At 36.0% G+C, this 21,479-nt stretch overlaps 1 protein-coding gene across 9 annotated transcripts in view; it reads left to right on the top strand.

Moving 5' to 3' along the window:
• kmr (kramer) overlaps positions 1–21,479 on the top strand; it is a 1,522,801-nt gene that overhangs the window by 479,452 nt on the left and 1,021,870 nt on the right. Inside the window, exon 1 of one of the 9 annotated variants that reach the window (XM_069824287.1) lies at positions 9,898–10,050. The exons of the other annotated variants lie outside the window; for them this stretch is intronic. Coding sequence (XP_069680388.1) covers positions 10,034–10,050 — 17 coding nt within the window. The 5' untranslated portion in view covers positions 9,898–10,033. Of the gene's footprint in view, positions 1–9,897; positions 10,051–21,479 lie in introns of those variants that run through there. 9 annotated transcript variants of the gene reach the window in all.

Below are 21,479 nucleotides of genomic sequence, written 5' to 3'. Positions count from 1 at the left end.
CATTGTTGATACATCATGAAGGCTAAAATTTAGACAATTCATGCAGTAAGTGTCTTTCCGCAGTCGAGGACCATAGTATGAGTTTCTCGATGTAGTTGTAGATATTGAGCAGGCTGTATTTTGTCCAATTGAATTCTTGAATTGTTTGAAACCACATAATTTAGTATTTAATTTTCAATCACCATTATTACCGGCAGTATTGCGAAACATTGACACATCATAATTATGCAATGGAGCAAGAATTGCTGTGAGAGAAAAAAAAAAGGTAATGTGAGTGACAATATTAACTGGTAAAACAAAAGGAGGTGTTTTATTTCCCGTATTCCTGTGATACCTACTAACGTGCCTTTCAATTTTAAGCAACTGCAATTTTATTTAAGCGGGACTAGCATTTGTAATGGCCATATTAAAATAAAGCTTAGGGACAGTCGCTCAAAGTTGCAATATTAAATTAGAAACTCCGTGTTTTTCACATTCCCAACTATGCAGCTTGCTCCCGAGTGGGCACACCTAAAAATATTACAACTTTAATGTTTAGAATTTCTGGAACATGTTCCCTGACACGTTCTACGTCGATTAAACCTAACATACCTATATCCAAAGTTCTATAGGTTTGGAGTATTTGTACCACAAAGCTAAATTTTTGAGTTTAATTTTATCGCTGAATACTGAAAGAAGTAACACCAATTTCCGAAAGTGACATGTCTATGTCATTATTTTTATTAGTACCATATTACATTTTAATATCAATTACTTGTGAGTATGAAAGAAGCAGTGCAAAGTTGAAAAAAATGTCCTTAATATTCCAAACACTGTACTTCTTGAAATTTGCCAATAGGCACGTGAAAATACCTGTGCACTAGGAATCCTACGATTTGGGAACCGTGCTTGATATGCCAAAACAGCTGCTGTTGCATTGCCATCACACAGTCCATACACATAAACTATGTCGGCGTATTCCTGATGTGTGTACACAAAAGGTATGTTTTAATGGTCAAAACTCAATAAAAAGACTAGTTACAATACAGTTTATTTTTCTCACAACTGTTATTTTAAACTGTTGTCTGTTTCGTTTCCTTAGCAACCTAAACAATTTTAATTTAATTTCTCTTAAAAGTAAAATTTCCTTCATTCACTGCTTTTCAAACGTTTCTTATGTATCTCTACTTAGTAATGCCATGAAATAGGCCTTGTATGAACGGTATAATGCTTGGAGCTGCAAGAAGCTCTATTTTTTCCAGCTCTGTTATCTCTGTAACCTCTCAATTTCGGATATAGGTTTGTTAGGTTTAATCAACGTAGAATGTGTCAGGGAACATGTTCCAGAAATTCTAAACATTAAAGTTGTTACACTCTGTATATATATATATATATATATATATATATATATATATATATATATATATATATATATATATATGCAAGGGAGGGGAAAACAAAGCATTGTACATCTATCAAAAAGCAATTCGATGATATTTTTGTTATGTTGCTAATGTTAATATGTGAATGTACGTAAGCCCACTGAAAATAACATTGTATTAATTCTAAATTATACGTCTCTCTAAATATTGTTGTTCATGTCTGAAAATGTGTTACTGCGAGATTCTATCTCTATAATCACGTTGCCAATCAGTTACGCATTGTGGGAAGAACAGTGTCTTAATTTTTAAAATATACGTATCCCACAATATTATTATTTATGTTAAAAAGTGACTTATTCCGAATTTATGTATTGTATCTTTATTTTGTATACAAAATAAAATATGATATAATTAATATGTTTTTATTTCTGAGATACAATTTCTCAAGTCATATTAAAAAAAAAAAAACTGGGTATGATATAAACTAGCGTACAGCTGTCAAGGGGTAAAAATATTCGAATATAAATTAAATTACATGACATATTGATTCTTTGGTATGACCGATAGAGAGATACATTTTTGCTGATGATGACACCCCCACGGGTTTACACTGTTAACAAGGAAATTCCCTATTTATCGTCAGCTCTCTCTGAAGTTCAAATGAAAACACACATAGTCACGAAAGTACGTGAAATGTGTGTCAGGACAGCTTCACATCAATGTACAGATCTTATATCATTTTATCTGTGCCTCTATGTAACGTCACATTTTCGGTGGGGAGGAAAAGAGATGGCAGGGAGGTTGTAATGTTTTTTAATATTCTAACGCTCACAAATACTATAAGGCACTTGAAATTTAACAGTCATTGACCACCAGAGATGAAATATAAGATCTGTAGAACATTCGGTCAACTCAGTGTGGATGTATAGGGACCAAAGGGTGTGTTTATGTTTTGCTGAACTTCAAGACAATGCTAACTTATTTAAAGTTCGTGTGACTGTAGCCTTATTTCGTTTTACTTTGTTTATGGTTTGATTTTTCTCTAATATTTTATTTTATTTCTGGTGATGTAGAAAAGATGGTCTAGTGGCCTTAACTACACCAGATCAAATAAATAAACAAAAATAAAAAATATATAATTGAATTAAAAAAAAACATTTAAACGCAAGGCTCATGATGCAATGTTTTCTTCTCGGTGTCTGATCTGCAGCTGTTTTAAATTGAGTTTACCCTGGTAGGCATTAATTATTTCATGTAAGTGACGCTATGTAAAGATTCATCTTTATGAACGAGGTTGTCTACAGTTCAGTTTCCGATTTCCGAAAAGACTAACAACCAGTTTAATTAAAAATAGAAGCAAAAATGAAAACCTGGGCTATGCCGTTTCTTATAGATGATAGTCAAAGAATTTGAGTGACCACAAGGGTCCTGAATACAATAAACGTGTACAATATAATGTGATGTGATACATTAAAGAAAAAAGAAAGTTAATTGTTTAAGGCAAATATAAGTGGATTAATTGAAATACAGATGATGATGTAATATTTGAAGAGAATCCTTGATAATATTAATAAGAACAGATATTACATAATCAAAAGGGATTGAAGTTCCTTAAGATAATTCCATGTGAATTTGGAAATAGAACCTCTACTGCCAAACAGCAAACCAATGACAGACCATTGTTTAAGAGGGACGTTGTACTTTTGAGAAAGATAAGGCAGACAAGGTTCATATATGGACTTCTTCTGAATATCAGCTTCGGTGGCCTGATTTAGGTTTCTTTCGAAACGGATAGTAGGGTCAAGAACAAGAGCCCGTTTTAAGTGTCCGTTAATAGCAACAATGTCTGCCCGTCTGAAAGAACCATCTGATGATACACAATGTACTTCCACATGAATCTCCCAATTTAAAGTTTTTAACGATATCGCCAAAGCATGTCGTACACGATGATGTCTAGCATTGATCAGCAGCTCGCCTTTAGGGCATTGTCCAAGCATTCTTTATATATCCGTTGATTTTGAGGAATGCACACTGTTTAAGACTTTTTAAAATCATTGTATGTAGTGTTTTCTTGACAGTCCGGGACAAGTACTTAAATACCTGATACATTTTCTCACATTTTTGAACTCTCTAAGGAAAAATGATTTCTATTGCGAGATAAATTATCTGTTTGTCAGTCAACTGTGCATATTTAAGATCCTGTCCAGCTTCCGTCAAGAATCTTGTGCTAAAAATGGAAACTCAACGATCAACGGAGATGGAAACTCCAAAGCCAATGCAGTTGGTGATATCGGCCATCAATGATCTACGAGAGCCCGAAGGTTCTACTCCGAAGAAGATAGCAAAGTATATCATGTCGCGCTACCCCACTGATGCCAACATGCTGCAGCTACAGGTAAACACCGCCTTGAAACGAGGGGTGACCTGGGGAATCCTGAGGACCGAACGGGGCCGCTACCAACTCGAGGACCTGGACGACGGGTCACAGCACATGAGGTCACACAGACGACGACGCCGCATCTGTCGGCGAAGACGCTCTCGCCCCCGCCTGCCTGTAGGAAAGTAATAGTCTCCACATGTAGGTGTCAGGAGCGGAAGTGAGTCTGCCAGAGAACAAGTTGTGCTTGGATGTTGGTCTTTTGTGACTGCGCAACTATCAGCTTTTGAAAAAAAAAATTAAGCACATTGTACCAAATTTCCTGATCCAATAAAATCTGATTTTATTTTATCTGTCATTTTATTTATACTCAATGTACCTCTCAATATAGAAATGAACTTAGTATATTATTAGGTTTGTAGGCAATACTAGCGAGATTTAGCAATGATAGAGAATTAGGGAAGTAATCCTGAGTTATTTAAGAAAGAAAAAAACAAGCTGACAGTACAAAGGTATGTGCCATATGAAATAAAATATAGACCCACGTTACTACTTCCATTCATGAAGGCGGCAAGAAATAAGAGCCATTTCACAAAAATATATGAAGACAGACTGAAAGTAAATGGAAAGCATTACCACCTAGAGCAGACGTCTCCAAAAGCCTACTCGCGAGTAAGCCCCTGAACGGAACCGAAACCAGTACGTAATGAGCGCGTTCCGCCTCACCCATCCCCACCTGTACTGTACTCAGTGTTTATGAGCAAACGAAGAGCAGTGGCGGACTGCCATTATCGTGTTGGTCGAAGTGTTCCACCGTTTCAAATGTCTTCTAATCATGGACGTAGTACATTCAAGGATGAATAGGAAAAGACATTTTTTTGTGTTAGTGGGGAGAATGTGAAATGCTTAATTTGTTCCAAAATTATTAATGGTGTGTTAAAATTCAACATTCGACGGCAATACTCGACTCTTCCCAAAGGATATCATACAATTACAGGCATGTTGGACATGTGAAAATAATTTATTTTGGGGCTATCTGTATAATTGTTGGTTATACATAATAATCAGTATATTACAATACGTTTACACTCAAATTCCGCTTGACAAACATATAGTTTTTCGTTTAATTTTAGGTGAAATGCGTAGGCCTACAAATATTTTGATATATATAAAACAAGAAAATACAAACACAAATCACACACGTGTCCTCAGTTTTAAACAAAACAAAAAAAGCTTTTTGCTAGCTATGTTCTAACTTAGAATATTGGAAAAATCAATGAAGCCCTTTACAAAGCATCATTTGTAAAATCATGCATACAGGACGTTACTAAAATACTGTGTCCAGAACAAAGTCAAAGTTTAAGAAAATTAAAATGTTTCCAATTACAGTTCAGAGAAGGAATTTCAAGATTGTAAGTGTAATTGAATCTGAAGTCGAAACCACAATTAATCAGTTTGTAGCTTACTCACTTGCATTGGATGAAAGCACAGATAGAAATGACAAAGCTCACCTAGCCATTTTCATCCGAGGAGTTAATGAACATTTTACTGTGTCTGAATGTCTTCTAGATGTAATTACAAAATATAACTGGAGAAGATCTTTTCCAGACACTACAGTCACCATAGAACAGAAGAGGTTGAATTTGCAATGACTCGTGTCAATAGCAGCAGAAGGGGCTCCAGCTTCATAGTAAGTCAAAATAATATACAAACGTATATTTCTTATTCCTTTGATATTATTTGTAAACCTAAGCAGATCGTTGCCGCGATCCCCCACTGATCGCTCCCATCTGTTGAGGTACGAGTCTCTTTCCCTTCTCTAGTCCTACAGCACACTGTGTTCGGCGGGCAGCATCGAGAGCACGAATGACGATACGCTTTTTGGAGACCTCTGACCTAGAGATTTGTCAATATAATTATAACCATATGGAATTTGGGATAAATAAAAACATGTTAGGACAACTAAACAGCAATGCAGTGAACGCGAAAAATTGACGAGATCAACAAAAACTAGAATGATGACGGCAGAAAAGCACAAACAGGAAAGGAAGGCAGACGAGGAGAAGAAAAATGTGTGAAGTGATGCAAATGTAAATCAAAGTGCAACGTCAGGGGAAATGAAGAGGATGATCAATAGAAGGGTGTAGGCTATTGCAGACGTCAACTACAAAACAAAAGTTACACAAATTTACTCCTGAACAAATGCTTCCAGTTTCATTACGAGTCTTGCTTTTTTTTACTTGGTTATTTAACGACGCTGTATTAACTACGAGATTATTTAGCGTCGATGGGATTGGTGATCGCGAGATAGTATTTGGCGAGATGAGTCCGAGAATTCGCCATAGATTACCTGACATTTGCCTTATGGTTGGGGAGAACTTAGGAAAAAACCCAACCAGGTAATCACCCCAAGCGGGAATAGAACCCGCGTCTGAACGCAATTCCGGATCGGTAGGCAAGCGCCTTAGCCGACAGAGCTACGCTTCAGAGTCTTGTTCTTCATTTTTCGAAAACATGTAATCTATGAGAGAACAATCTATATACTGCTGTTGTTAATTTTACTTAGTTTGCAATTTGTTATATTTATTACACATTTCGACCCTCACAAGTACTAACATTGTAACTCAATTTCTTACATTTTTCAGGAGATGAAAATGAAGTTTTAAAACGATCGTGTAAATTAGTGTATACAGATATGTATAGTAACAATAAGATTTTACATACAATTGGGAAGATTTAGAGTTACATTTATAGTACTGGAAGAAAAAGAAACAATTTAAGACCATATTAACTAGGATAACTCAAAATCATAAAAAATTGAGTTACAATGTTAGTACTTGGGAGGGTCGATTTGTGCCTATTCTATTTTGTTTGTAATTACGATTTATCAATTAGTATATTATTGTATAATTTTATTATTGTATTTTATTTATATTCCATGCCCAAACATTGTATCTGTGTAATGGAAAATGAACAACTGCTGCTGCTGCTACTACTACTACTACTACTACTACTACTACTACTACTACTACTACTACTACTACTACTACTACTGCTACTGCTAACATTACTACTACTACTACTGCTACTACTACTATTACTATTATTATTACTACTACAACTATTGCTATGACTACTACTATTACTATTATTATTACTACTATTATTGCTATGACTACTACTGCTGGTGCTACCACTATTACTGGTGCTGCTACTACTACTACTATTGCTGCTGCTGCTACTACTACTACTACTACTACTACTGCTAATACTACTGTCACTGCTAACATTACTACTACTACTGCTACTACTACTACTACTATTACTACTATTACTATTATTATTACTACTACTACTATTGCTATGACTACTACTGCTGGTGCTACCACTATTACTGGTGCTGCTACTACTACTACTACTACTACTATTGCTGCTGTTGCTACTACTACTATTGCTGCTGCTGCTACTACTACTACTACTGCTAATACTACTGCTACTGCTAACATTACTGCTGCTACTACTACTAGTACTACTACTACTACTACTACTACTACTACTACTACTACTACTATTGCTGCTGCTACTACTACTACTGCTAATACTACTGCTACTGCTAACATTACTGCTACTACTACTACTACTACTACTGCTGTTACCACTATTACTGGTGCTGCTACTACTACTATTGCTGCTGCTGCTACTGCTACTACTACTACTACTACTACTACTACTACTACTACTACTACTATTACTACTACTGCACTACTACTACTACTGCTACTTTGCTTTAGCTACTACTATTACTATTACTACTAGTACTATTGCTACTGCTACCACTATTACTGGTGCTGCTACTACTACTATTGCTGCTACTACTACTGCTAACACTACTGCTACTGCTAAAACTGCTAACACTACTACTACTGCTACTACTATTACTTCTGCTACTGCTACTTGAAAAGTCTGAGTAGTAAGTGGACAGTTATTATTAAAGTGTACATTTTCTTTCAGACAAAAAATACGCCAGCAGAATACCATTATAACGACGTACCTTCAGAAATGTTATGCAGGGTACCGTACAGTTGAATTGATTTTTGAAAGTGCACTTGGCCACAATTTTTCGAAGATTGAGTTATTGTTAGCTCCTTGCTTACTAATCAAAATACATGTTTGCTGAAGAAAGGACAACTCTATCAGTGTTTTTTATTTGCCTCTAACACCACTCCAGCACCAATGATAACCTTAACAGATAATTCTGTAGAACCAAAACATTATGTATCAATATATACAGTATGTCGAACATGGAGTAAGGCCAGTAAGAGAAAAATACCAAATAAGAAAGATTCGATCCGCTGATGTGGATTGAGCCTCGGCGTAATTCAGTTGTTAGAGCTCCCAGTGCGTAAATTGGGGGTCCCGGGTTCGGTCCCCGGCGTGGGAGCGAATTTTTTTCCATTAATAACCAATAGTAACCATAACAGATATTTTGTAGGACAAAAAATTAATCTTTACGTTGTGTATACTAACTTAATTTTTCGTTTGTTTTTTTAAAAGGACGCATATCCAGTAACTTCAGCCCCTCGTTTTTAGTTGAAAGTGTTTGTTTGTATTTATAACATTATTAATCTTATGTATATAACAAAGTCACACATCTCGGTAATAAAATAAAATAGGAAACAAATAATGTATCACGTGTCTACAGTTCTCTTCCTTTCCTCAAAAATTTGATTCGGTGTACAGGTGCTTTAAACATCGATTCGTTATGCAAATCTAGCTTTCAGGTAAAGCTCCTTGTGAACCAGACTCGAATAATTCTGTAGTGTTTGGGTAAAAGGAGATGTCATGAAAATGTGTTTTGTGATAAATTGAAATTAAACTTCGAACCCTTATTGCAAATAATTTTCTACACAAATAAAGCACATGAAATGACAGCCAGCTTTCGACTTTCGCACACCAATTGTATAATTTGACTGGTGTGTTCATCTGGGGAACAAAATTCCATCTGCACAAAAAAAAAAAATGACGGTCCCCCTTTACCCGAATACCACAGAATGATTCATAATAGATTCAGTTTGCGTATACCTTATTTTATTTCAAGGAGTGCAGTTCGGTGGCTCCTTTGAACACCCACTTACAGATTTATGACTTCCTACACAAACACCTCTGACAATTCCATCCTGTCCCCTCGTCCCAACATTGCACAGTTGCCACAATCCTGGTGACCTTCGAAATTATGCAGTGAAACTGATGGGATTCTTGGAATTCGGAAAAGATGCGGCAACCCTTCTGCCTCCACGTGGATTTGACGGGCACCTGTCAATTCTTCTGAACGAGGGTTGTGATTGGTTACTAACAAGAGAAGACAAGATTTCCGTCACAGTAAGGAAGACATTTATTTATGACAACCAATTAGTAGGGGGCAGTAGAAGGTCTGTCGGCAAAGTCCTTTCTATGAAACTGCACTCCATGAAAAAAAATGAAGTATAATAGAGTATAATGTACCAGTGAATTATGGATTTATTTTTATTTTATTGGGTTATTTTACGACGCTGTATCAACATCTAGGTCATTTAGCGTCAGAATGAAATGAAGGTGATAATGCCGGTGAAATGAGTCCCGGGTCCAGCACCGAAAGTTACCCAGCATTTGTTCGTATTGGATTGAGGGAAAACCCCGGAAAAAACCTCAACCAGGTAACTTGCCCCGACCGGGATTCGAACCCGGGCCACCTGGTTTCGCGGCCAGACGTGCTGACCGTTACTCCACAGGTGTGGACAAATGAATTATGGATCAGACATAACTAAACCGTAAAATAATGTTAACACATTAATACTGTTGTCTTGTTACAAATTGGAGCTTTGGTTTTATTTGGAAGTTAGAGTTTTTTTCAAGCAGTTTAGGAAAGCTCTGCTTGTAACGAATAATTAGGAAGTCAAGGTGAGGGCAGGCGCTGTTTCATTCAGAGTCTTAATCAGAAATCCTATTACACTGTCTCTCGTAATGGGCGTAGTAAAGCTTTGTAAATTGCCCAATTTATAATTGGAGTGGGATCAGGTAGATAGGATGTGCGAGATATGATATCATCTGTATTGATTAACAGCCTGCTTGCTTTTCTTGTCTGCCAGATAAGAGGCGTAGAGCCCAGATAACCGCGGGTTCTACCTGTGCCATCAGTTGTGCGTGTTTATCGCGTCCCTGTGTTGCTCTGCGTGTGAACTTGCAGGATAACTTTTTTGTGCCTCAACATCCTTCTTCCTTTTGCTGCTGATAATTTGTGGTTGGCTGGGGCTCTTAAATGCCGACATTCAGCAGGTAGGTAGGAATCTCTGCACAGCAGGTGCAGCCAAGTCGGTAAGGGTGGTCCCTGCAGCCGATTTGTTTTCCTTTTTCCTTCATCTCAAATAATAGATCTGACTCGAGTTGTACTGTCAGGTTCGCTAGTACGGGGCCGGAAATATCACGTAACAAGTCTTTACTAGCGCATTCTCGTGCTCTCAAACGTTGTGTCACTTACGTGTATAGTGAAACCTGTCTTACGCTATCACAAAACGTTATTCTGAAAAAATAAACTCTTTCCAACCGGTTGTCGCTAAATTAAGAGGATTAAATTGTGATATGCAGATCCAGGAGCGGTAGCAGCAGGGGTGAACAGCAACTTGCGCACGTTAAAATTTATTATTATTATTATTATTATTATTATTATTATTATTATTATTATTATTATTATTATTATTATTATTACTGTGTTATTATTACAAGCATTGTATTTTTGAAACTACGACATTAAGGGATGCTTACACTGCACGTGGCTTCTTCAATATCTCTACTATTACACTAGATTCTCGCTAATCCGGCTTTCAGTAATCCGATCTCTATAAGGAGTAGTTTCCCTTAGACCAACGTTATGAGAGTTATATACAAGACATATAATATGCTACCTGTAACTACTGTGTAAAATTTCATAAAAATATGTTCGATAGGAGAAAAGTTACTAATGTTGTCCATTTGCGCTCCCGTATAGGGATAGTTCCTCTTATACCAACATAATGAGAGCTTGTATACAAGACATGTATGCTACCTGTAACTACTGTGTAAAATTTCATAAAAATGTCAGATAGGAGAAAAGTTACTAATGTTGTCCATTTGCGCTCCCCTATAAGGATAGTTCCTCTTATACCAACGTAATGAGAGCTTGTATACAAAACATATATGCTACTTGAAACTGTTGTATAAAATTACATAAAAATCTGTCACATAGGAGAAAAGTTACTAATTTTGTCTAATTGCGCCCCCTGTAAGGGGTAGTTCCCCTTAGACCAACGTAATGATAGCTTGTATACAAAACATATATGCTACTTGAAACTGTTGTATAAAATTTCATAAATATCTGTCAGATAGGAGAAAAGTTACTAATTTTGTCTAATTGCGCCCCCTGTAAGGGGTAGTTCCCCTTAGACCAACGTAATGATAGCTTGTATACAAAACATATATGCTACTTGAAACTGTTGTATAAAATTTCATAAAAATCTGTCAGATAGAAGAAAAGTTACTAATTTTGTCTAATTGCACCCCCTATAAGGGGTAGTTTCCCTTAAACCAACGTAATGATAACTTGTATACAAAACATATATGCTAATTGAAACTGTTGTATAAAATTACATAAAAATCTGTCAGATAGGAGAAAAGTTACTAATTTTGTCTAATTGCGCCCCCTGTAAGGGGTAGTTCCCCTTAGACCAACGTAATGATAGCTTGTATACAAAACATATATGCTACTTGAAACTGTTGTATAAAATTTCATAAAAATCTGTCAGATAGAAGAAAAGTTACTAATTTTGTCTAATTGCACCCCCTATAAGGGGTAGTTCCCCTTAAATCAACGTAATAAGAGCTTGTATACAAGACATATATGCTACCTGTAACTACTGGGTAAAATTTCATAAAATATGTCAGATAGGAGAAAAGTTACTGATGTTGTTCATTTGCGCTCCCTATGAATGTAGTTCCTCTTATACCAACATAATGAGAGCTTGTATACAAGACATGTATGCTACCTGTAACTACTGGGTAAAATTTCATAAAAATGTCACATAGGAGAAAAGTTACTAATGTTGTCCATTTGCCCTCCCCTATAAGGATAATTCCTCTTATACCAACGTAATGAGAACTTGTATACAAGACATATATGCTACTTGTAACTACTGTGTAAAATTTCATAAAAATCTGTTAGGTAGCTGAAAAGTTATAGTTTGTCTGCTGAATTTGCATTCTGGACCACTGCGTGTCGTAGCGAGAGAAACGGACTGAGTTCGTTGGCCTGTTACGTCTGTAATACGAGAGAAAAAGAAAACTGTGTTAGCGACGATGTTACCAGATTGCTGAAAGTTCAAACTTAGTTTTCTAATTAACCGTGCATTTAATCACAAAACGTAATATAGGTTTTCTATTCATTTAAGCGTATTCTATCGTCCCTTTTAATGTGCAGGATTATTTCACTTTCACCCTATATACAGGGACATCATTTTATTTTTACTAAAATTTTAGTATTAACCTGGCTATACCTTTCTATTAACGATTAAAACAGGAAACACCGTTTGCTACCCTTTCCACGACGGAGTTCGATGATACTGGCGTAAAATACAAATCACTTTACTAGGTATAGGAGGGAAGAAAAGTAGTTCATCCATTTATGTAAACTAGGAAATACCGCAATTTTGAGTTTGATCATTTTCATTAGGTTTTTGTTTAATCAAAATACAGTACTGTATTAACACTTAGTGTTTTACACACGAATTGAGCTATCCATTCGGAAGTATTAATTATGCAGTGTATATTGTACTGTTACAGCACATTAGCGTACTATATAGAGAATGAAGTTAAATTGAAAAATAATTATAATATGGATATTTAAACACATTTTAGAAAATGGTGGCCGTTCATTTCGATACAGGCTTCAGTTCTTTTGTCCATATTATCGCACTATAGACTATTGTACCTAATTCCAATTACCAGTTTCGTCCTTAGTACGAGTAACTCATGTTGAAATAATTCTGTACCTACTCTATAAAAGAGTACCTTACGTACTGTAAATTCAATCTTCACTTCTGCCCGATCCGAAAAGATAAAGTCACTCAGAAATGCTATCTACTGTCCGTTCAAGTGGTTTTGTCGCAGGGTTGTAGAAAGGGGGGGATCACGTGACAGTTAATTACTTAAGGAGGCCCTTTTATTTAAGTTATTTTAAACACTTGAATAATATTATGTAGACGTTCAATTCCTAACAGAAATTAATGTTTTCAGAAAAGAGCTAAGATAGCTCAGCTACTAGACTTTACAAAGGGGCGAACAGAAGCAGGTGGGGGAAACCGGGATGCGACATAGGGAAACGGACGACAGTACCCGTACGAAAATATGATTCTATATTGAAAGCTCTTTCGTCACTGGAAAACGCGAATATATTTCTGAAACGTACTATACTAAGTAACTCAGTACTGCTTACGCGCCCTCGGCTCTGTGTCGTGAACGGTTGGAAGTTTACTAGTAGAAGGGGTGGGAGTGAAGTACATTCCAAAACTCAGGTACAATAAAAATTGAAGTAAAAATAAAATGATGTCCCTGTACTTAAGGAATTCATAAGTTTTTAAATGTATTTATGTTTTTGAACTCTCAATATGTCCTACTTACATGTTACTGTTTATATAAATAATTAAAATCTTTGTGTTTCGTACAATTTAATAATATCATGACTCATTTTAATACGTTCACTTTATGCTAGATTATATACTATGCGTGTTTCAATTTATAGATGTATATGAAAGGAGACAGTGTGTTCTAAATCGCTATCACATCTTTCTGTCATTATTCAAATTTAGCTTGTAGTAGATGGTAAATCCCTCTGGACTGGTTAAAATGTTAACTGTTAAATTTATACCAGAGAATCTATTAATCCATTAAAGTTGTGGTGCTTTGATTCTAATTATTTATATAAATATAAACAGTAACATCAGCAAGCCCTTGTGATAGCTCATGAGTTTTAAATGTGTTCATGCTTTTCAATTACTGTACTTTATATCTGTGTGTGCGTGTTCGTGCGTGCGTACGTGAAATGTAACCTGATGATGCCGGAAATAAACAAGAGCGTTTGTTATATGTTTATCAGAACATGATGTCATTCCACTGACGTAGACTTTTAATAATCCGGTCATTCCTTGCACAGACAGATGCCGAATTAGCGAGAGTGCCGGATTACTGACAGAATTTAAAGATATAATTAAATTTAATGTTGTAAGATGCGCTAACCACTCCGCGTACACTTCTAAATCGAAACTAGAACGTTGCACACGTGGCCGACGCGATAATGTATGTAAGTATGTAGGCCTGCGTGTGTAATTGATACAGTAGCCTATAACACATGGCACCGTTGCAAATTTCCCAGGAAACTGTTACAGTAGAAGTGATAGGAAGTACACTAAAAGGAGGCCGGATTATTGAGAGCCGGACTAGAGAGAATCTAGTGTAATAGTAGAGATATTGAAGAAGGCAACTGCAGTACAAGCATCCCTTAATTTCGCTATGTACAAAATACAGTGCTTGTAATAATAACACAGTAATAGAAATAATAATAATAATAATAATAATAATAATAATAATAATAATAATAATAATAATAATAATATAATAACATATGAAGAGTCCACTGCAAGAATGATGGCTGTCATTTGGAATACATTTTGCAGGAGAAGCAATTGAAAGTTTGAAATGCTTAGCGCTCAAAGTTTAACTGTGATTTTCCGATCATTACTGGACAATGACTATCAGTGTTAATGCCATATAACTCTCTATGTACATTCTGTATGTCTTAAGCTATGCATTGACAGTCTTGGTTCATTTTCGACAAAAAAGTGATATCCATCATTCTTGCAGTGGACTCTTCATATCTATTTGACGATTTAACTGACCTGCAGTCAAAAATAAATTTCAAAATAATCGTGAAATAAGCTAAGGAATTAAGATTTAATTTTGAAAACTGTAGTAATTGAAGCAATATGAACTGAAAGATACGTATTTTGAAATATTGTTTCGCAATTAGGACCATTTAAAAAATTTAGGAATTTTCTTTAGATTTGAAGGATTTTTTAGTATACATCTTGATCACAGAGCTTTTAACACTGTATCACTTCGGAATATGTATGATAAGACTTTCTTGTGTTAAATTTTAACGTACCTTGTTTACATGTTTCGACCTATTTGTGGGTCATCCTCAGAACTGGTCGTTGTTGGTCTTGGCGCCCCTTGTTTTGTTTCCTGTGAGGGTGTGTTCGTGTGGTATAGTGTAGAGTCAAAGAGTGTGTGTGTTCTGAAATTGAGTTGTGTTTAGAATTTCGTTGGGGTGTGTTTTCGTGTGTGTGTGTGTGTGTGTGTGTGTGTGTGTGTGTGTGTGTGTGTATTTCATATTGTCCTAGTGTGTTTAGTTTCTGGCTTTTTGGTTGGATATCTGTATCTCTTATTTAGGTAGTATCTATTTGTCTGTTATTTTTTTCTTTCCTTTTCTCATTTTCCATTTTAATTTGTATTTACACTTGTATCTGTTTCATCTCTTTTTTTCATGTTATCTATTTTTTTTGTAAACGAATATCTGTACTGTCTATTGTAATTAGGGCTTTGCCCTGTTATAGGCATAAATAAATAAGTAAATAAATAAATAAGTAAGTAAATAAGTAAATAAGTAAATAAATAAATAAATAAATGTTTAGTATTTCCATGTCTGTGTTGATGTCTCTGTGGGTGTGGTTAGCATTTGTGATGTGTGAAGGTGTTTTGTAATTTTGTTATGGCTGTGATGTGTTCTTTGTAACGTGTTTGAAATGATCTGCTTATCTGTCCTATGTAGGCTGTGTAGGATTTTTTAGGCTTACGGAGGGATTTTCTTTAATGAAAACCTCACAACACTGCCAGTACACTAGCTACCGAGTCACAGCGCGGCCGGATTTCTCCAGACTTCTTGTGTTCTATATTAATTTTCTTCTTGATTATGGGAAATTGTGAAATGAACACAAAATAAACGGGAATGTCCTGAGAAAAACTGGACAAATTCCTATATTTCCTTTGCAAATTAGACTTTCTCGGACATTGAACACTTTGAAAGGCAGTCCTTCGGTTCCATTGCTCTCAGCTTTCTTCAGAATTTTTAGCTTCTAATAGAATCGTATTAATTGTTAAGGCGATGTGGAACATAAACTGTTACTACGCTGGCAACAGACAAATAATAAGACCTGATTGGATTCAAATGCATGACAGTGGTTCTGTCAACGCCTGCAAGGACGCAAGCAAAGATTGAATACGCAAGCTTACCTAATGCAGTTAAATAGCTAATAAATATGCAGAGTGAATTAGCACTCTTTCTCTTCTTCATGGAAGAAGAACTGTTCGGCATGATAAAGACGAGATCGTCCTACCCTGTAATAAGATGGCCTCCCGACTGCACACTGGATTGCTGAATTTGTGCTGCATTTTAATTGGTCCACTTAATACAAATTCCTGCTTTGTTCATTAGTTTCAGTAATTGTCTCTCGTACCAAATTCATAAATGAGAAAATTTGATGGCTAAATGATGTAATCACTGAAAGTCAGGTTTTGCCAGTCCATATACGTGAAGAACGTTTGTGTATTACGAGATATTGAAACGAAGAACAAATTCAAAGCATTAAGTAGACGCAAAGGTGAAATCTGGATCATAAAATTGAAAATGTCACCATTCAGTTCAGCGAAAAGAAAATCTAAATAATGACATCAAGGCGCAAAGGAAGAGCTATCTCGATAGTGAAGGTCTAATGAAAGATGAAGTTAACGTAAAGAGGGATTTGGAATCATAAAAAAGAGGGAAGAAGGAAGTCTGAGATAGAGAGCCTGAGATAAAACTTGAATCTGAAGCAGGAAGTTGAAGGAAAGGAAGGATATGCGTAGTCAATTTGAGACAAAAAACTTGAAAAATGACGTTAAGGTAAATTGGGAATTTAAATAATGAAATTGAGGCAAGAAGGAAACTTAAAACAGGAATCTGACATAAAATGGGAATCTGAAACATAAAGTTGATTCTAAAGAAGTTTGAATCAAGTTGAGGCGAAGAAAGAATGTGAGTCATGAAGTTAAGACGAAGAAAGTATATGAATCATGAAGTTGAGACGAAATTATGAATCATGAAGTTGAGGTGAAGAAAGAATATGAATCATGAAGTTCAGGCGAATAAAGACTAAAATCATTAAGTTCAGGCGAATAAAGAATAAAAATCATGAAGTTAGGCGAAGAAAGAATACGAATCATGAAGTTGAAGCGAAGAAAGAATACGAATCATGAAGTTGAGAGAAGAAATAATATGGATCTTGAAGTTGAGGCGAAGAAAGACTAAAAAACATGAAGTTGAAGCGAAGAAAGAATAAGTTGAGGCGAAGAAAGAATCTGAATCATGACGTTGAGGCGAAGAAAGAATAAAAATCATGACGTTGAGGCGAAGAAAGAATAAAAATCATGACGTTGAGGCGAAGAAAGAATATGAATCATGAGGTTGAGGTGAAGAAAGAATAAGAATCATGACGTTAAGGCGAAGAAAGAATAAGAATCATGAAGTTGAGGGGAAGAAAGAATAAGAATCATGACGTTGAGGCGAAGAAAGAATATGAATCATGACGTTGAGGCAAAGAAAGAATTTGACTCATGACGTTGAGGCGAAGAAGGAATAAGAATCATGAAGTTTAGGGGAAGAAAGAATAAGAATCATGACGTTGAGGCGAAGAAATAATAAGAATCATGAAGTTGAGGGGAAGAAAGAATAAGAATCATGACGTTGAGGCGAAGAAAGAATAAGAATCATGAAGTTGAGGGGAAGAAAATAAGAATCATGAAGTTGAAGCGAAGAAAGAATAAGAATCATGAATTTGAGGCGAAGGAAGAATATGAATCTTGAAGTTGATACGAAGAAAGAACATGAATCATGAAGTTGAAGCGAACAAAGGATAAAAATCATGAAGTTGAGGCAAAGAAAGAACAAGAATCATGAAGTTGAGGCAAATAAAGAATAAGAATCATGAAGTTGAGGCGAAGAAAGAATAAGAATGATGAAATTGAGGCGAAGGAAGAATATGAATCTTGAAGTTGATACGAAGGAAGAATATGAATAATGAAGTTGAAGCGAAGAAAGAATAAAAATCATGAGGTTGAGGCAAAGAAAGAATAAGAATCATGAAGTTGAGGCGAGGAAAGAATATGAATCATGAAGTTGAAGCGAAGAAATAATAAAAATCATGAAGTTGAGGCAAAGAAAGAATAAGAATCATGAAGTTGAGGCGAAAAAAGAATATGAATCATGAAGTTGATACGAAGAAAGAACATGAATCATGAAGTTGACATGGAGAAAAAATATCATGAAGTATAGGCAAGGGAACTTAATTATTGAGTTTGAGACGAAGAAGAAATATAAATCAAGAAGTTGAGAAAAGGAGGAAATTTGAGTCATGAACCTGAGGAAAAAGTAAATTTGAATCATGAAATTGAGGCGAAGGGAGAATATGGTTCGTAAAGTTAAGACAAGAAGAAAACTTTAGTGATGAGAGCGAGATAAAATGAGACTCTTGAACATGTGACGTTGAAGCGGAGGAAGTATAGGAATCATGAAGTTGAGGCAATAAAACTTAAATCTTGACATTAAGACAAAGAGGACATCCAAATCAAGAAGTTCAGGCAAGGAGGAAATTTGGATCATGAATCTGAGAAAAAAGATAATTCGAATCATGAAGATGAGATTAAGGGAGAAATGTGAACTTGAATTTGGTGTTGAGGGGAAGAGGGAATCTTAATCATAAAGTTGAGGTCAAGGGTCGTGGATCTTATCATTTGTTTCGGTAATAATAATAATAATGATAATAATAATAATAATAATAATAATAATAATAATAATAATAATAATAATATAAAAGGTCACATTTACTGATTGAGAAAAGTAAATCAAACCACTTGTGGACTTCAGGATACCAAACTAACTTACTGTACATGCCAGTTGTGGCCTCGTCATGCATCTCTGAACCACCCGGTGGTACAGGTATGCGTAACGTGCTAAGTGCAAGCAATTGCTGTGGAGAATAATTTCTTATCTGCTTTATGTACAGCAGCTAAGAACCCAGCGTGATTCATATGCATGCTCGCTTCTGTAGTCTCTTTCCTTGTATTTGTGACTGCTATCGTATGAGTAGTTGAATTATCAGCGCCTTCAGAGGGTTATTCCAGTAGTGGACAAGCTGCTTAATTAGCTTTTTCTTTGACTTCTTGGTCGAGGAATTCCCAAATAATTTATCACTTGCTCGATTTTATATTCTAGTTGTAATTTACAGCAAACTAGGAAGTTCTACCGACAGGCAAAAAAAAATTAGATTTTTCCTTGCGTTAATGTTCAATGCGTAATTTTTAAATAAGTAATAGAATTTGTGCAATAGGATTTGTAACTTATCTTCAAAGTCAGCCATGAAAACTACAGAATGTTACAAAATTGATGGTAAAAATTTTAGGAATGAGTAATAAAAACGAAGAGAAGCAAAATGTTCCAGTAACTTCGGGTCTGCAAATTAACCGTTTACGAGAACTGAATACTAAGTACTAATTCCAGCAAAAAACAGCGATAATTTTATTTATTAATCACGAGACAATAAAATCCATAATTTTGGCTTCAACATCATAGAAATGTGATTGAACATACGCAAAAATCTTTGTTTGAAGAACAGTAAAATTTGTTGATAAACAATGTAAGTACAGTATGAATATGTTTTTTTTTTAAGTTGGTTATTTAACGACACTGTATCAACTACGAGGTTGTTTAGCGTCGATGAGATTGGTGATAGCGAAATGGTATTTGGCGAGATGAGGCCGAGGATTCGCTATAAATTACCTGGAATTCACCTTACGGTTGGGGAAAACTTCGGAAAAAAACCAACCAGGTAATCAGCCCAAGCTGGGATCGAATCCGGGCCCGAACGGAACTTCAGACCGGCAGGCAAGCGCCTTAACCGACTGAGCCACACCGTGGCTACGAACTTGTTAACTGAAGAATTATACAGCAGGTATTCAAAATGCTCACCATGCACTTGAATGCGCTCGAGCAATCCTGGGTAATTCTTCATTTGCTGGAAGGCATCTACAATCCGATGCTGCAATTCTTTAGGCGTGTTGATGTCTTTGTGTAAACTGGACTTTTTGCATAACCCCATACACAAAAATCGGAAGTACAGTGAAACCTGCCTTTGCGGTCACTTCATTTAAACGGCCACCTGGCCAGAAGGCCAATTTTCTCTGGAATCAATTGGATTTGCCATAAGATCATTACAAATTGTCTCTTTATTTAGCGGCCACCTCATGCTTCGGCCAGCGGCCGGGGTCTGTTTGGATTGGAACCTGACTATAACAGTCACTGTCCAACAAAAATGTTTTCACAGATACTGTCTGACCTATTTTTTCGATGGTTAGAGGACACAGAGCAATATCACGAGTACAATAGCTAAGTGTACAACAGTACACCCTCCATATCTTGGGGTTAGTTGGTTAGTTTTATGACTCTTTTGTCACTTTTCACTCCGACCCTGCACAGCTATAAATTCTTACTCGTTTTTAAAGGATTGAAACACGGACGTTTTCTATCGAAAATGTCACAGTATGTTTTAGGTCAGTAGTTAACCATTCGAATTTATTTTTTTTCTCCTCTTTCCATCTTTTTCTATTTGGACCAGCTTTTACGAATTTTTCTTCTTTTCATTCAGTTGATTCAGAGGAACTGTGACGCTAGTTTGAGAGAGAAATTATGTCTAACAATAAATCTAGAGTGGTATTAAGTTTAGAGGTGAGACGAAAAATGATTGAAGAAAGTGAGAAGGGAACATCTGCGAGAAAAACTGCAGAAATATTCAAATGTGAAAGGACACAAATACACGGTATAATTAAGATGAAATATTAAAAGAATGGGAGGAAAATATGCATGGTGGCCAAAAAAGAAGAGAATGGTGGCCAAAAAAGAAGAGAGAATCTGTGTTTAGTAATGTGAATGATTTCGTTTACGAATGGTTCAAGTGTGCGAGGGCGAAGAAATTGAGTTTTGAAAAGGCTAGTTGCAAGAATGGAAGAGGCTGGCATTAATATGCACGAGTGTTGTACGCGCACAGTACTAAAAAGTCAATGAAATTCAGTACTTTCATGCCAATTCATAAAAAACCGCAACCTTAATCAAGCGGCCACCTGATAAAACGGCCATTTTACAAGGTAACTTCAGATGACCGCTTTATACAGGTTTCACTGTATTTAAATCCTGTGATCTAGGTACAGATCCTCCTCTACCTATCCACCGTTCACCATATCGTATGTTTATATATATCGTCCCACACTTAGAAGGAAATGGGATGGGGAGAGTGCAGCATAAGTACGAAGCATGAATGTTGCCGCTTACCATATCCAGGCGGCCCTAACAAAACAATGACATTCTGTCGTAAACGGTTAATTTGCGGACACATGTTTACTAGAACGTTTTTGCTTCTCTTCGTTTATACTTGTCATTCTTAAATTTTTGACCATCACTTCTGAAACACTCTGTATATTGGCTATTAGAGGAGAAAAATTCGTTCCGGCACCGGGGATCGAACCCGGGTTCTTGGTTCTACGTACCAAGTGCTCCAGCCACTGAGCTACGCCGAAGTTCAATCCACAGCACCGAT

The sequence above is a fragment of the Periplaneta americana genome, chromosome 4 (genome assembly GCF_040183065.1).
Source record: "Periplaneta americana isolate PAMFEO1 chromosome 4, P.americana_PAMFEO1_priV1, whole genome shotgun sequence".
Taxonomy (NCBI): domain Eukaryota; kingdom Metazoa; phylum Arthropoda; class Insecta; order Blattodea; family Blattidae; genus Periplaneta; species Periplaneta americana.
The sequence above is the reverse complement of the archived record's forward strand: the minus strand, read 5'-3'. Positions and strand labels throughout refer to the sequence as shown.